The 16,794-nt window shown below is 37.8% G+C and overlaps 1 protein-coding gene across 1 annotated transcript in view; it reads right to left on the bottom strand.

Moving 5' to 3' along the window:
• SLC9C2 (solute carrier family 9 member C2 (putative)) overlaps nucleotides 1–16,794 on the bottom strand; it is a 155,387-nt gene that overhangs the window by 11,285 nt on the left and 127,308 nt on the right. The window contains exons 27-29 of the mRNA XM_059040828.2: nucleotides 7,089–7,187; nucleotides 4,798–4,965; nucleotides 3,618–3,749 (exon numbers count right to left, since the gene is read on the bottom strand). Coding sequence (XP_058896811.2) covers nucleotides 3,618–3,749; nucleotides 4,798–4,965; nucleotides 7,089–7,187 — 399 coding nt within the window. The remainder of the gene's footprint in view (nucleotides 1–3,617; nucleotides 3,750–4,797; nucleotides 4,966–7,088; nucleotides 7,188–16,794) is intronic.

Below are 16,794 nucleotides of genomic sequence, written 5' to 3'. Positions count from 1 at the left end.
ATAAGAAAATTAGCAAACTTATCTAGAATTTTACAACCAGAAAAATCTCTTAAAAAGGTATTTTGGTGCTTTTTTTTTTTTTTTTTTCAGTACGCGGTCCTCTCACTGTTGTGGCCTCTTCCGTTGCGGAGCACAGGCTCTGGACGCGCTGGCTCAGCGGCCATGGCTCACGGGCCCAGCCGCTCAGCGGCGTGTGGGATCCTCCCGGAGTGGGGCACGAACCCGTGTCCCCTGCATCGGCAGGAGGACTCTCAACCACTGCACCACCAGGGAAGCCCGGTATTTTGGTTTTTAAATGCATATAAATTTTGAGTCATGTGGTCTAGAGGAGGGGGTTCAGCATAACCTTATTAGTCCTTGAGGGGTTCTAAAAAGTCTTAATTGGTTAATTCTTTCATGGAAAAAGACTAGAAGGAAATAAGCCAAATTGCTAAACAGAAATTTTTCTGGGGAGTAAATTGGGGTAGAAAATTATTATTATCTTCTTATGTTTTATAACTGTGTTTTTTTAATTTATATAATGAATATGTGTTGCTTGTGCATTTTTAAAAAATGAAAGGACATTCACCTTATTATTGAGTTAAGTCTCACTCCACAGAGTTTCAACTTTTGGGTCCCAATTCTCTCCTGTGGAGTTTCACAGTAGATTCTAAACTTGTCCTACTGCTCATGAAGAGGCAAAGCAAAAGGAAAAGAATCTAAATCTCCCTACTCTTCTATTAAAATTTTTCTGAAAATTATTATTGCCACATAGCAAAAGATTGACTGCCTTAGCATGATGTGCTAATTTTTTAAGACAATTTTTTAGAGTAGTTTTAGATTCACAGCAAACCTGAGAGGAAGGTACAGAGATTTCTCATAACACCCTGCCCTTACACATGCATAGCCTCCCCTTTTATCAACATTCTCCACCAGAGTGGTACATTTATTACAACCACTGAATCTACACTGATACACATAATCACCCAAAGTCCATAGTTTACATTAGGTTTCACTGTTGATCTTGTACATTCTATGGGTTTGGACAAATGTATAAAGACAGGTATCCATCATACATGTATCGTATTTTCATTGCCCTAAAAATCCTCTGTGCTCTACATGTTCATGCCTCCTCACCCCAACTCCTAGCAACCATTGATCTTTTTATTGTCTTCAGAGTTCTGCCTTTTCCAGAAAGTCCTATTGTTGGAACCATAGAGTACGTAGCCTTTTCAGATGGCTTCTTTCACTTAGTAATATGCATTTAAATTTCTTCCATGTCTTTTTCATGGCTTAATAACTCAGTTCTTTTTAGCACTGAATAATACTCCATTGTCTGGAAGTACCACAGTTTATCCATTCATCTACTGAAAAACACCTTGGTTGATTGTTTCCAAGTTTTGGCAATTATGAATAAGGTATCATAAACATTTGTGTGTAGGTTTTTCATAAACAAAACAAATAGAAAACCTACAGAATGGGAGAAAATATTTGCAAATGATGCAACCAACAAGGGATTAATCTCCAAAATATACAAACAGCTCATACAGCTCAATATCAAAAAAACAAACAAATCAAAAAATGGGCAGAAGATCTAAACAGACATTTCTCCAAAGAAAACATGCAGATGGCCAAAAGGCACGTGAAAAGATGCTCAACATCGCTAATTATTAGAGAAGTGCAAATCAAAACTACAATGAGGTATCACCTCACACTGGTCAGAATGGCCATCATCAAAAAGTCTACAAATAATAAATGCTGGAGAGGGTGTAGAGAAAAGGGAACCCTCCTATGCTGTTGGTGGGAATGTAAATTGGTGCAGCCACTGTGGAGAACAGTATGGAGGTTCCTTAAAAAACTAAAAATGAGCTAGCATATGATCCTGCAATCCCATTCTTGGGCATATATCCACAAAATACCATAATTTGAAAAGATATATGCACCCCAATATTCACTGCAGCACTATTTACAATAGCCAAGACATGGAAGCAACCCAAATGTCCATTGACAGATGAATGGATAAAGAAGATGTGGTATATATATTCAATGGAATATTATTCAGCCATAAAAAAGAATGAAATAATGCCATTTACAGCAACATGGATTGACCTAGAGATTATCATACTAAGTGAAGTAAGCCAGACAGAGAAAGACAAATATCATATGACATCAGTTATATGTGGAATCTAAAGAAAAAGATGATACAAATAAACTTATATACAAAACAGAAATAGACCCGCAGACACAGAAAACAAACTTATGGTTACCAAAGGGGAAAGAGAGGGGAGGAATAAACATATACACACTAATATATATAAAATACACACTATTATATATAAAATAGACAGCCAACAAGGATCTACTGTATAGCACAGGGAACTATACTCAATATTTTGTAATAATATATAAGGAAAAAGTATATATATATATATATATATATATATATATATATATAACAGAATCACTTTGCTGTACACCTGAAACTAATAGAACACTGTAAATCAAATATACTTCAATTTTTAAAAAAATCCATGTGTAGGTTTTTGTGTGGACATAAGTTTTGAACTCCTTTGGGTAAATATCAAAGAGAGTGATTGCTGGGTCATATGGCAAGAGTATGTTAGTTTTGTAAGAAACTGCCAAACTGTCTTCCAAAGTGGCTATGTACCATTTCGCATTCTCACCAGCAATGAATGAGAGTTCCTGTTGCTCCATACCCTTGTCAGCATGTGGTGTTGTCAGTGTTCCAAACATTGGCCAATTAATAGGTTTGTAGTGGTATCACATTGTTGTTTTAATTTGCATTTCCCTGATGACATAGGATGTGAAGCATCTTTTCCTATGTTTATTTGCCATTTGTATATCTTCTTTGATAAGGTGTCTATTATGATCTTTGGCCCATTTTTTAATCAGGCTGTTTTTTTTCCTACTGTTGAGTTTTAAAAGCTCTTCATATATACTGGATAATAGTTCTTTATCTGATGTGTCTTTTGCAAATATTTTCTCCCAGTGGCTTCTCTTCTCATTCTCCTGAGACATGCTAATTTTTTAACCCAATATTTATATTCAGATATATATATATCTCATAATTCAATGAATATTGTTGAACTTCAGGTCTGTCAGCAACTTCTCCAGTTGCTGACTCATGATAGGGGCTCAAAAAATTACCAAATAGGATGTAAATATGGGGTTGTAAATTGTGCCAGTCCAAGAACAGACTTGAACCACTACTTCTGGAGAGAAAGTTCATAGATGAGGCTTAGTAAACTCAGTAAAAATTTGAAAAGGCAGGAGATTTATATTAACGTAGGTAGATAGAGTAGACTATAATAAACACCAGACTGAATGCTCATTAACTCATTCTAATTAATGCTATGCTTGATTCTTGGGGATTTACCTATTTAAGATTTGCTGACTTTATTATTTTTAAGGGATGACTGCAGGTAGCCTGGGAAAATCAGCTGTCACAAGGGGACTGATGACCTATAGGAAGTCAGGATAAGCGAGTGATGAGGACTCTGAAATATTACTTTGAAAGATCAGACACACCTTCCTTTCTTTATCTCTAAAATATGAAATGCATTTTGTAAAAAATACAGTAAATAAAATTTCATTCATATTTTAATCATGCAACTTACCTCATCAATGAGACTTGATTCAAAATACTGATAGGCAATACTGAGAGCAAGCTTCAGCCATATTTTATATTCCAGGGATGGCCAGAAGACATCAAAGCCTTCATATAAATCCTCCAGAGAGATAAAGCAAGCCTGAAATGACAAGGTATCAAACAGTATGCTTCATTTGAAACTAAATTACAAGACCATCGGAAAAAAAAATGCCTGTTGATTTCATCTTCACCTAACCTAGAAAAAACTATCAACTCTAGTATAGTAGTTATGATACTCTGCTGTTTAAGCATAAGATGATAAAATGTACAGTCCAATGAAAGCTACAGACTTAAAAACAGGCCAGGAAATTTTATACCAATCAATAGGTAGGATAATCATGAGCCCAAGATTAAGGAACTAAGCCACATAAACTTATCTATTTTTATTGTCACAGTAGGTCACATTGGCTCACTCGTAGTATTTGTTTCCAGCAAAGTACCAATCCAAATAAGGAAGACAACTCTTTCAGAATTCACTGAAGTTCAATTACCTGAAATTCAGTGAATTCAATTCAGCCTATGAATACATTCATGCCTTCTCTCCTCTTCCAAAAATGAAATGGTATGAAACTGATAAGGCGACATTCCTTTCTGTTTGTCACAGTCCTAAGACTCTGGACTCTGCTCTGTTGCATCTAACAGTACCAAAAGCTTGAAAATTCTTTGTAAGTGAGAACTTTCACTAATTTCAATTTGAATCGCCCACAGCTAGTGCAATATCAGGCCATTCATTTGTTAAATAAACTTCTTACTTAGCAAGTGAAAAATGGAAGAAAGAGGGTTGAAACACAAGTATACTTTAAAAACACCACTCTCATTATAGTGGCCATTTATTGAGCACCCAAACATGCCAGGGACTTTACATATACATTTTCCTTATCTTTATAACATCAAAAGTTAGATATTTTCTCTTTTAATAAAAAAAACTGGCATAGTCTCCTTGGTTAAAATATCACCCTCCAGATCCCAAAGCAGATGTGAGACACTAAATTGGCCTCTCTCAGCTAGTCTACACCTGCTTCACAGTAGCTGGTTGGGTGACTAAATAAGATATCAGAACCCAGAGGAAGCAAAGATGCTGGCACTCCTTATTGACTTGAGGAAGAATTAACTAACAACCCACAATATAGACGGAACCAGTTTCTTACCTGTAAAATAGTTTCACAAGTGGCAGTATATTCAATTTCACGCTTAAGCAGACAGCTCAACTCTCCAATTATGTCTCCACTAGTACAGTACTCTGTAAACCTGGTCATGGACTCTCTATCAGTGCTTAGGCTCCTGTCTATTCCAAAGGTAGGAGGTGAACTCTGCAACTGCAAAGGGGAAAAAATTGTGCCAAGGGAAATATAAAATTAAAAGCCCTTGACCAAACCCCAGGAGCTCCCAGTTTTTCTTGCAATTATTACAATGGAAGGAAAAGATTCTTTATGAATCCTTTCAGGTGTAAAGGAGGAATTAGGCTTCACAAGAATCATGGTTTCTTTCACATTTCAACTCTCCAAGGCAAGATTGTTTCTAATCTTTAGCTTTACAGATGACCCTTATTTACCTTCCTTGTATAAAAATTCCACCAAAAGTAGTTATTGCAGTCTGCCACTAATGCAAGCACCCACTCTATTAGATATTCTTAGCATAATAGGTTAGTGTCTCAGGTGGAAAAAACTTCTGGTTGCATGGATGCATAAATCCGATATCATGAATTAATATGCCTCCAAACCAAGCCGTGATTTCAGTAGAAGCCTTGCTTCCCTTAAGATGCTTAAGAATAATTACCATGAGACATTAACAGGAAAAGGTTTTAGGATGAACACAGGATGGTTGGGTTACTTCAGGAAAAGAACTTGTAGGTGTGGCTGGGGGTAAAGAGAGGTATCAGATTTCAGGAGGAAGATGCAGGAATCAACCAGAAGGATTACACAACTTTCCAGAAAGTTTAGCTGTAAATATCAAAGAGGAAAGCTATTGTTCAAGACACAGGAAACGGAAAAAAGGTCACTGAAGGAGTTGCTATGAAAACTATACCCTCTCCTAGTGATTATCATTCAAATGTAGAGGCATTCATGCTTCCAAAGGACTTGATATTTTTTTAAATTTAATTTTGAATGCAGTTCAAAGGCCTTTTGAGTAATCAAGAATGTATCTCCTTTTTTGCAAACCAAGGAAAGGGGATAACATCTGTGGTAAGCAGAATTCTAAAGAAATCCTTCCAAGATTCCCGTCTCTTTGCTATTCAATCAAACATTAATCTATGAACTGTTGTGAAGGGATTTTGCAGATAGAATTCAGGTTACTGCTAATCAGCTAAACTTAGAGATGATTCTGGATTATCCTGTTGGGCCCAGTGTAATCCCATGAGCCCTCAAAAGTAGAAGAGGAAATAGTTGTCAAAGATTGGTGGCGGGGGGGTGGGGGTGGGGTGTGGGGTAATGAATTGATTTTTCTGTCCATCAGTTTTCTACCTTACATGAGGTTGATGTAAGGATTAAATGTCATAACATGTTGCCATTCTCGACCATACTTTTAAATGTCACAATTAGCCATCTTCATCTCTCCATCACCGCTAACATACCATATATTTAACTTATGTATTTTGTCCCATCTCCTTCTATGCCTCTACTAGAAATTAAACTCTAAGAAGACAGCGATTTTTGTTTTTGTCACTTCTATGCCTAGAATGAGCAGTGCCTGCTGCATGATAGTAATGAAGTAAATATTTGTTGAATGAATGAGTGAATGGATGAATGGAAAGTGCCTGACACTTAATAAACTCTATACATGTGTTAGTTAGTATTTATTGTAATAGTTTATTTCCATGATTCATTTTGGTATTTTTAAGGTCTGAAACACCCATTCCAAAAATAGAAAGTCAAATATATTATTTGCACTATAATAAGGGTTTGTTACTTGTAACTGTCATCTAGGATCTAGGAATTATGTTGGTCATAGCTGGGGCTCACCCACGGATTCAGCTACTAGTATTCAGTTTCTAAAGGAGTCTTGTCCCTATCATTCTACTGACACCAAAAGCCTCTTACTGGTTAAAAATTGTATGATTTTCATCCTATCTGACCTCTGGGAGAATCTGATGTTGTGGTCTATTTCCTCATTCTTGACACTCATTTCCTTTAGGTGAGTAACCCAACCACTCCAAGTACTGGGTTCCTTATCTGAACATCATCAAAAAGACTGTTCCTCCCAGGACTGTTGTGAGGAATAAGTCATAATTATGAAAGCATTTTGTAAGATGGGAAGCACCTTTCGGATGGTGGGTATTATAATTATCTTCAGCTGTAGTGTTCACTCTGAACAGAAATGGTTTCATCTGGAAAATGAATTATGTTAAAAATTTCAAAATATCTTAGTTCCTAAATTTCTCCTTATGTGATAATTACATATTTCAAAATACATTTTCAGTAAATAATAAATAGTCCCTTACGATCGCCATTCCTGAAATAATTAAGTAGATTCCTTGCGGCATTTCACCTTCTTTACAAATGACATCTCCATAGTCAAAATAGGCAAGTTTGGCTCTTTCCTGAAAGAAAAAAAAAGAAGAAAAGAAAAGAAAAAGAGAATTAACACAAATCTTTACAGTCTACTTCTCTAAATAGAAATAAGATTTTAAAGCATAAAAACAAACTATATTCTTTGGTTTCTTAATGAATTACAACATTTTTGCATACCTCATTAACTTTTAGGTAAAAAAGGGACAAGCAAGCAAATTGTAGACTTTTGCTTAGGACCTAGCAGAGTGGTAGAAACACCCAATAAATGCTAGGTTGGATAAATGGTTACAATAAAGTGTAATAATTCTGATCAGGAGACAGGGGCATGGCACTCTGGGAAAAAAATTCAGAAAGGCCACAGGACCCTGTCTTGGGTGTCCAGGGGAGACTTCACAGAGGAAGGAACAGCTAAGCTGAGACCTGAAAGAAGAGTAACAGATAGCCAGGATACGATGAGTTGACTACCATTTACGTCAGAGGATTCAGTTTATGCAAAGACCCAGAAGCAAACAGAATAACTGCACTGGGGGTAACCACAGAAGATTCAATACATCTCAGGCAGGCAAGGAGGGGTGGAGACCAGGGCTGAGTTATCCATTAGGCATCAATAGGCACAGTGTCCAGGGTTCACAATACTTTTCGGGATTTACAACAATGTTTTAGTTTCTTTTAAAATCAGAAGAAAATAAAAGAACTTTTAGGTAGAGTAAAATGTCTTAATACTAATATATTCATCTTTATACTAACACGATCATAAAGTATAATTTTTTGGTGCTTTTTTACGGAGGAAAAGGCAGAAGTGCCTGGGGCTCAGGAAAGTCATATTGCAGCCCAGGTGGAGGCAGGACTGGAGAGGTGAGCCGAAGCCCGGTCTCCAAGGGGCTCACAGTCACGGTAAAAAGTCTGGGCTTTTCCCAAAACCGGGGATAGCCACTAAAAGGTTTGTAACAGAATTATGGTGACAGATTTGGATTTTACAAAGATGTGTGGGAAACATACTTTTAAGTCATGCATAGTAGTTATCTCGAAGTGTGGGGTGGGGAGTGGAAGGTTTTCACTTTTCACTTCTGATTTTACAGTGTAGAAATAAACATGCATGACTTCACAATATTTTTTTTAAAAGCTCACCTAAAGTCAATTATCCCCCTTATGTATTATTCAGACCTTGTTTTTTCTTTCTTTTTTTGTTTTGGCAGGGGCCATTCTTTTTTTCTTTTTTTTAATGCAGCAAGTTTTTATTATCTTTTTTTTAAAACACCTTTATTGGAGTATAATTGCTTTACAGTGTTGTGTTAGTTTCTGCTGTATAAAAAAGGGAATCAGTAATATGCATACATATATCCCCATATCCCCTCCCTCTTAGGTCTCCCTCCCACCCTCCTTTTCCCACCCCTCTAGGTGGTCACAAAGCATTGAGCTGATCTCCCCATGCGATGCAGCTGCTTCCCACTAGCTATCTATTTCACATTTGGTAGTGTATATATGTCAATGCTACTCTCTCACTTCGTCCCAGCTTACCCTACCCCCTACCCCTGTCCTCAGGTCCATTCTTTATGGCTGTGTCTTTATACCTGTCCTGCCCCTAGGTTCATGAGAACCATTTTTTTTTTTTTTTTAGATTCCATATATATGTGTTAGCATATGGTATTTGTTTTTCTCTTTCTGACTTACTTCACTCTGTATGACAGACTCTAGGTGCATCTACCTCACTTCAAATAACTCAATTTCATTTCTTTTTATGGCTGAATAATATTCCATTATATATATATGTGCCACATCTTCTTTATCTATTCATCTGTCGATGGACACTTAGATTCCCTCCATGTCCTGGCTAATGTAAATAGTGCTGCAATGAGCACTATTAATGAATAGTGGTAAATAGTGGTAAATGACCCTTTTAAAAAAAATTTATTTATTAACATCTTTATTGGAGTATAATTGCTTTACAATATGGTGTGTTAGTTTCTGCTGTTATAACAAAGTGAATCAGCTATACATATATCCCCATATCTCCTTGCTCTTGCGTCTTCTCCCCACCCTCCCTATCCCACCCCTCTAGGTGGCATGACCCTTTATAATTATGGTTGTTTCAGGGTATATGCCCAGCAGTGGGATTGCAGGGTCATATGGTAGTTCTATTTTTAGTTTTTTATGGAACCTCCATACAGTTTTCCACAGTGACTGTATCAATTTACATTCCCACCAACAGTGCAAGAGGGTTCCCTTTTCTCCACACCCTCTTCAGAATTTACTGTTTGTAGATTTTTTGATGATGGCCATTCTGACCGGTGGGAGGTGATAACTCACTGTAGTTTTTATTTGCATTTCTCTAATAATTACCGATGTCAAGCATCTTTTCATCTGTTTGTTGGCAATCTGTATATCTTCTTTGGAGAAATGTCTATTTAGGTCTTCTGACCATTTTTGGATTGGGTTGCTTGTTTTTTTGATATTGAGCTGCATGAGCTACTTGTATATTTTGGAGATTAACCCTTTGTCAGCTGCTTCACTTGCAAATATTTTCTCCCATTCTGAGGGTTGTCTTTTCATCTTGTTTATGGTTTCTTTGCTGTGCAAAAGCTTTGAAGTTTCATTAGGCCCCATTTGTTTATTTTTGTTTTTACTTCCATTTCTCTAGGATGTGGGTCAAAAAGAATCTTACTGTGATTTATGTCATAGAGTGTTCTGCCTATGTTTTCCTCTAAGAGCTTTATAGTGTCTGGCCTTTCCTTTAGGTCTTTAATCCATTTTGAGTTTATTTTTGTGTATGGTATTAGGAAGTGTTCTAATTTCATTCTTTTACATGTAGCTGTCTAGTTTTCCCAGCACCACTTACTGAACAGGCTTTCTTTTCTCCATTGTATACTCTTGCCTCCTTTATCAGAGATAAGGTGACCGTATATGTGTGGGTTTATCTCTGGGCTTCTATCCTGTTCCATTGATCTATATTTCTGTTTTTGTGCCAGTACCATACTGTCTTGATTACTGTAGCTTTGTAGTATAGTCTGAAGTCAGGGAGCCTGATTGCTCCAGGTCCATTTTTCTTTCTCAAGATTGCTTTGGTTATTCGGGGTCTTTTGCATTTCCATACAAATTGTGCATTTTTTTGCTCTAGTTCTGTGAAAAATGCCATTGGTAATTTGATAGGGATTGCATTGAATCTGTAGATTGCTTTCTGTAGTACAGTCATTTTCACAATGTTGATTCTTACAATCCAAGAACATAGTATATCTCTCTATCTGTTTGCCTCATCTTTAATTTCCTTCATCGGTTTCTTATAGTTTTCTGCACATAGGTCTTTTGTCTCCTTAGGTAGGTTATTCCTAGGTATTTTATTCTTTTTGTTCCAATGGTAAATGGGAGTGTTTCCTTAATTTTTCTTTCAGATTTTTCACCATTAGTGTTTAGGAATGCAAGAGATTTCAGTGCATTAATTTTGTACCTGCTACTCTACCAAATTCATTGATTAGCTCTAGTAGTTTTCTGGTAGCATCTTTAGGATAATCTATGTGTAGTATCATGTCATCTGCAAACAGTGATAGTTTTACTTCATCTTTTCTATTTGGATTCCTTTTATTTCTTTTTCTTCTCTGATTGCCATAGCTAAAACTTCTAAACTATTTTGAATAATAGTCGTGAGAGTGGGCAATCTTGTCTTGCTCCTGATCTTAGAGGAAATGGCTTCTGTTTTTCACCATTGAGAGTGATGTTGGCTGTTGGTTTCTCATATATGCCTTTATTATGTTCAGGTAGGTTCCCTCTACGCCTACTTTCTGGAGAGTTTTTATCATAAATGGGTGCTGAATTTTGTTGAAAGCCTTTTCTGCATCTATTGAGATTATCATACAGTTTTTATTCAATTTGTTAATATGGTGTATCACATTGATTGACTTGCATATATTAAAGAATCCTTGCATCCCTGGGATAAGACCCACTTGATCATGGTGTACGATCCTTTTAATGTGCTGTTGGATTCTGTTTGCTAGTATTTTGTTGAGCATTTTTGGATCTATGTTCATCAGTGATATTGGCCTGTAGTTTTCTTTTTTTGTGACATCTCTGTCTGGTTTTGGTATCAGGGTGATGGTGGCCTCACAGAACAAGTTTGCAAGTGTTTATCCCTCTGCTATACTTTGGAATAATTTCAGAAGGATAGGTGTCAGCTCTTCTCTAAATGTTTGATAGAATTTGGCTGTGAAGCCATCTGGTCCTGGGCTTTTGTTTGTGGGAAGTTTTTTTTTTTTTCTTTTTTTGCAGTATGCAGTCCTCTCACTGTTGTGGCCTCTCCTGTTGTGGAGCACAGGCTCCAGACGTGCAGGCTCAGCGGCCATGGCTCACGGGCCCAGCAGCATGTGGGATCTTCCCGGACCGGGGCATGAACCCGTGTCCCCTGCATTGGCAGGTGGACTCTCAACCACTGCGCCACCACCAGGGAAGCCCTGTGGGAAGATTTTTAATCACAGTTTCAATTTCAGTGAAATTGAAATTTCAATTGAAAATTCAATTTCAGAGTGACTGGTCTGTTTATATTTCCTATTTCTTCCTGGTTCAGTCTTGGAAGGTTGTGCTTTTCTAAGAATTTGTCTATTTCTTTCAGGTTGTCCATTTTATTGGCATATTGTTGCTTGTAGCAATCTCTCATGATCCTTTGTATTTCTGTAGTGCAGTTGTTACTTCTCCTTTTTCATTTCTAATTCTGTTGATTTGAGTCTTCTCCCTTTTTTTCTTGATGAGTCTGACTAATGGTTTATCAATTTTGTTTATCTTCTCAAAGAACCAGCTTTTAGTTTTGTTGATCTTTTCTATTGTTTCCTTCATTTCTTGATATGCGTGTTTCTCCTTGGGTTTATCCTGCCTGGGACTCTCTGCACTTTCTGTACTTGGGTGCCTATTTCCTTTCCCATGTTCGGGAAGTTTTTGACCATAATCTCTTCAAATATTTTCTCAGGTCCTTTCTCTCTACTGCTTCTGGGACCCCTATAATGCAAATGTTGATGCGTTGTGCCAGAGGTCTCTTAGGCTGTCTTCATTTCTTTTCATTGTTTTTTCTTTATTCTGTTCTGTGGCAGTGAATTCCACCATTCTGTCTTCCAGGTCAGTTATCCATCCTTCTGCCACAGTTATTCTGCTATTGATTCCTTCTAGTGTATTTTTCATTTCAGTTATTATATTGTTCATCTCTGATTGTTTGTTCTTTAATTCTTCTAGGTGTTTGTTCTCTAATTGTTCTAGGTCTTTGTTAAACATTTCTTGAGTCTTCTCGTTCTTTGCCTCCATTCTTTTTCTGAGTCCTGGATCATCTTCACTATCATTATTTTGAAATCATTTTTTGGAAGCTTGCCTATCTCCACATCATTTAGTTGTTTTTCTGTGGTTTTATCTTGTTCCTTCATCTGGCACACAGCCCTCTGCCTTTTCATCTTGTCTGTCTTTCTGTGAATGTGGTTTTTGTTCCACAGGCTGCAGGATTGTTGTTCTTGCTTCTGCTGTCTGCCCTCTGGTGGATGAGGCTACCTAAGAGGCTTGTGCAAGCTTCCTGATGGGAGGGACTGGTTGTGGGTAGAGCAGGGTGTTGTTCTGGTGGGCAGAGCTCAGTAAAACTTTAATCTGCTTGTCTGCTTATGGGTGGGGCTGAGTTCCCTCCCTGGTTTTTGGCCTGAGGCAACCCAACACTGGAGCCTACAGGCTCTTTAATGGGGCGAATGGCAGACTCTGGGAGGGCTCATGCCAAGGAGTACATCCCAGAACTTCTTCTGTCAGTTTCCTTGTCCCAGCGGTGTGCCACAGCCACCCCCCGCCTCTGCAGGACACCCTCCAACACTAGCAGGTAGGTCTTGTTCAGTCTCCTGTGGGGTCACTGCTCCTTCCCCCTAGGTCCTGATGTGCACACTACTTTATGTGTGCCTTTCAAGAGTGGAGTCTCTGTTTCCCTCAGTCCCGTCGAAGTCCTGCAATCCAATTCCACTATCCTTCAAAGACTGATTCTCTGGGAATTCCTCCTCCCATTGCTGGACCCTCAGGTTAGGAAGCCTGAGGTGGGGCTCAGAACCTTCACTCCAGTGGGTGGACTTCTGTGGTATAATTGTTCTCCAGTTTGTGAGTCACCCACCCAGCAGTTGTGGGATTTGATTTTATTGTGATTGTGCCCCTCCTACCATCTCGTTGCAGATTCTCCTTTGTCTTTGATGTGGGGCATCTTTTTTGGTGAGTTCCAGTGTCTTCTTGTCAATGATTGTTCAGCAGTTAGTTGTGATTCTGATGCTCTTGCAGGAGGGAGTGAGTGCACATCGTTCTACTCTGCCATCTTGAACCCAATCTCCCAGGTGCCATTCTGAAATCCTCCCTCTAGCTCTTTTGGAACTTTTTTTTTCAACTGTTGTCTTCAGGCTTATCTTCATACACTATTACCTTTTTAATTAACCACACCAGTTGGAGAGTGAAAGAAGGGAGGAGTAGTGAAAATTAACTATTGTTGCTGTGATGGAGACCAAGACCGAAATCAATGTCTACAATGAGGGGTGTTTGTTTTATTTATTACAGGAATTTTAGTTATCCACGCAATCCCTGGGCTGTTCCTAATGAGAATAATGCCCATGTGCTCCCAGTTCATCACATTTTTCTTTACCCTAGTGAAATCTGATTTAAATGACTATCAAGAACCAACATATTAAGGAAAAGGGCCACTTAAAGAGTGAGTCATATCTGTAAGTGGGTGGAGAGGGTCCAGCAGCTTTGCATTGGCATGGCAGGTTAAGGAGGAGAAGAAGGTTGTGCCCTAGATATAGAGTCACCTCAGGTGTATGGAAACCATTAATTTCTGGAGTTCTCTCTCATTGTTTTTCCCATCCCTCCCCCATTCACTGCAGGATGGTCCATTAATTATACTTGTGAAAGTATTACCTATAAAGAACCCCAAATTCAAATTTTATTTTCAAGTTGGATATTTTAAAAAACTGAACAGGATGCAGATTGTAATAAACACCCTTTAGATACCTTCTTTCCAGTCCAGGCCCATCCCTCACCTCCCACCCTCGTTTATTTGAGGTCTGTTTTCCAAACTACCCCCAATGGCCCCTGCCCGTCAGGTTTCCTCCCCCTCACAGTCACACTTGTACTTCCCAAAGCTGGAGATCTGGTTCAAGCTAAGCCAGTTGGATTTCTCCCTCAAGAATTTGAACTGAGGGACAAAGAGCCTGGGAGTTGAGAACTGAGTCATCATAGCCAAGTGCTACAGGAAGGGTCCACAAATTCCTACCACTGACATCCCAGATCTGGCCCGATTCCCACCCTGCTCAAGGTTAGTTTGTCAACTGTTTCTTAGCTTCTGTATACCACCACGATATATTTTCAGTAAGCTTCCCTTTTGCTTAAACTATTTCAAGTAGGGTTTTGTTACTTTCAACCACATAAGTCTTAATTTAACTAAATATGAAATCAATTTCAAAAGAAAAATTCAAATATTTCTGGCATGAAGAAAACACTAGTATGGCCTAAATGAAATCAGATATTCAAAGCTCAGTAGAAACTCTACTATGAGTGCTGTCTTTCTAGAAAACAAGGAAAATGTCCCCTCATTATGAATAAACAGATGACATATATCTTCATGACTAGACAACAAGGTACAGTACAACCAAATTTGTAGTAAAGCAAGTACTGTTCTTCATCACAGAGTTTTCCTGATTCCAAAAATCTAACAGGTGTTAACAAGTTGACAAAAAAGTTATTATCCCTATAATTCATATAATAGCCATTTAAAACTAAAGCCACAAATTGGTGTTCTGTGAGTCACACCCAATCCACAGATACATTTTGTTTGGCTTGCACTATATTTTTAAAATTCTGCACTTGTTACCAAGTTTTAAAATTTTGGAATTTTCACCTAAAAATTCAGATTTACTGATCCTCTTTTTAAAAAAACTGACCTCTACATTATTAAATCTAATAGTCAATTTTCAGTCTTCATCTTATTTGATCGCTCAGCCTCATTTGACATAGTGGATCACTTTCTCCTTCTTGAAATATTTTCTTCACTTGGCTCTGCGACACCATTCTTTTTTATTTTCCTCCTATGTGACAGATAACTCAATTCTTTTTTTCCTCAGTTTTATTGAGATATAATTGATGTACAGCACTATATAAGTTTAAGATGTACAGCATAATGACTTGACATACACATATTGCAAAATGATTACCACAATAAGTTTAGTTAACATACATCACCTCATATAATTACAAAAAAAATATTTTTCCTTGTGATAAGCATTTTTAGAATCTACTCTCTTAGCAGCTTTCAAACATACTATAAATATATGACTCTATAACTATAGTCATCATGTTGTATACCCAGTATTTATCCTATAACTTGGAAGTTTGTACCCTTTGACCCACTTCTTCAATTCACCCAGCTTCCTCTCCCCACCTCTGGTAACCATCAATCTGATCACTTTTTCTATCCTCAATTCTTTTTGCTAATTCTTCCTCATCTCCCCACCTCTAAATGTTGGATAGCTCAGGACTCGATCCTTGGATGTCTATAATAATTCCTTAAATTATCAAGTTTCAAGACCTTAAATATCAGCTCTATGCTGACAACTCTGAAATGTCTTTCTCCAGTTTGGCCTCCCACCTGCCTTCCGGTCATGTATCTAACTGCCTACTTAGCAGTTCCACTTGGACGTCTAATAGCGTGCTCAAATTTAACCTCTTCAGAAGCAAATTCTTGTCCCTCCCCATATAAATCTTCTCTTCCCCATCCAAGTAAATGGTTACTCTATTTTCAGACTATTTTCTAATTTCAGACTAAAATCCTAGAAGTCATTCCTTCTAACACTCACTCCATCAACATCTATATGATCTCTCTTCAAAACCTATCAAGAGTCTGACCATTTCTCACCACTTTCACTCATCCAAGCCACTGTCATCTCTTGCCTACATTATTGTAATCACCTCCTAACTGGATTCCCTGGCTTGCTCTTGACCCCTTATAGCCTGTTCTCAACACATCAACAGAGGATTGTTTCTAAGTATAAGTTAGATCATGTCTCTTCTCTCTTCAAAACCTTTCAATCTGTTTCCATTTAATTCAGAGTAAAAGTCAAAGTCCTTACAATGACGTACAAAGTTCTACAAACTCAGGCTCTCCACAACTGCTCAGGCTTTATCTCCTCCCTCCATCATTGGTCCAGCCACAGGGGCCTTAGTGATATTCCTTGAACACAACACACCTCAGTGCATTGCATTTGCCTTCTCCTGGGTATCTATATGGCATGCTCCCACACTTATTTCAGATCTCTTTCCAAAGGAAACTTATTAGAGCAGTCTTCCCTAACCATCCATATAAAATAGCTGCCTAACTATAATCCATTTTTTCACCTTTTCTCCATATAGCATTTGTCACCATCTGACAGACTATACATTTACTCGTGGGTGTGTTTATTGTCAATCTCTAACCATATAATACAAAGTCCATGAAAGCAGGGACTTATTTATTTTGTTCACTACCATATCCCCAAACCTAGAACAGTCTCTGGCACAGAGGCTAAGATGGAATTGGTAATAATCAGGTAACATAGATAACTCCTCCTAAGCAGATAAGCAATTATAAAAGATATCTTTGCCCTTTAGTCTCAAAATGAA

This window comes from Kogia breviceps, chromosome 1 (assembly GCF_026419965.1).
Source record: "Kogia breviceps isolate mKogBre1 chromosome 1, mKogBre1 haplotype 1, whole genome shotgun sequence".
Lineage (NCBI taxonomy): Eukaryota > Metazoa > Chordata > Mammalia > Artiodactyla > Physeteridae > Kogia > Kogia breviceps.
This window is presented reverse-complemented; position numbering and strand designations above follow the sequence as displayed.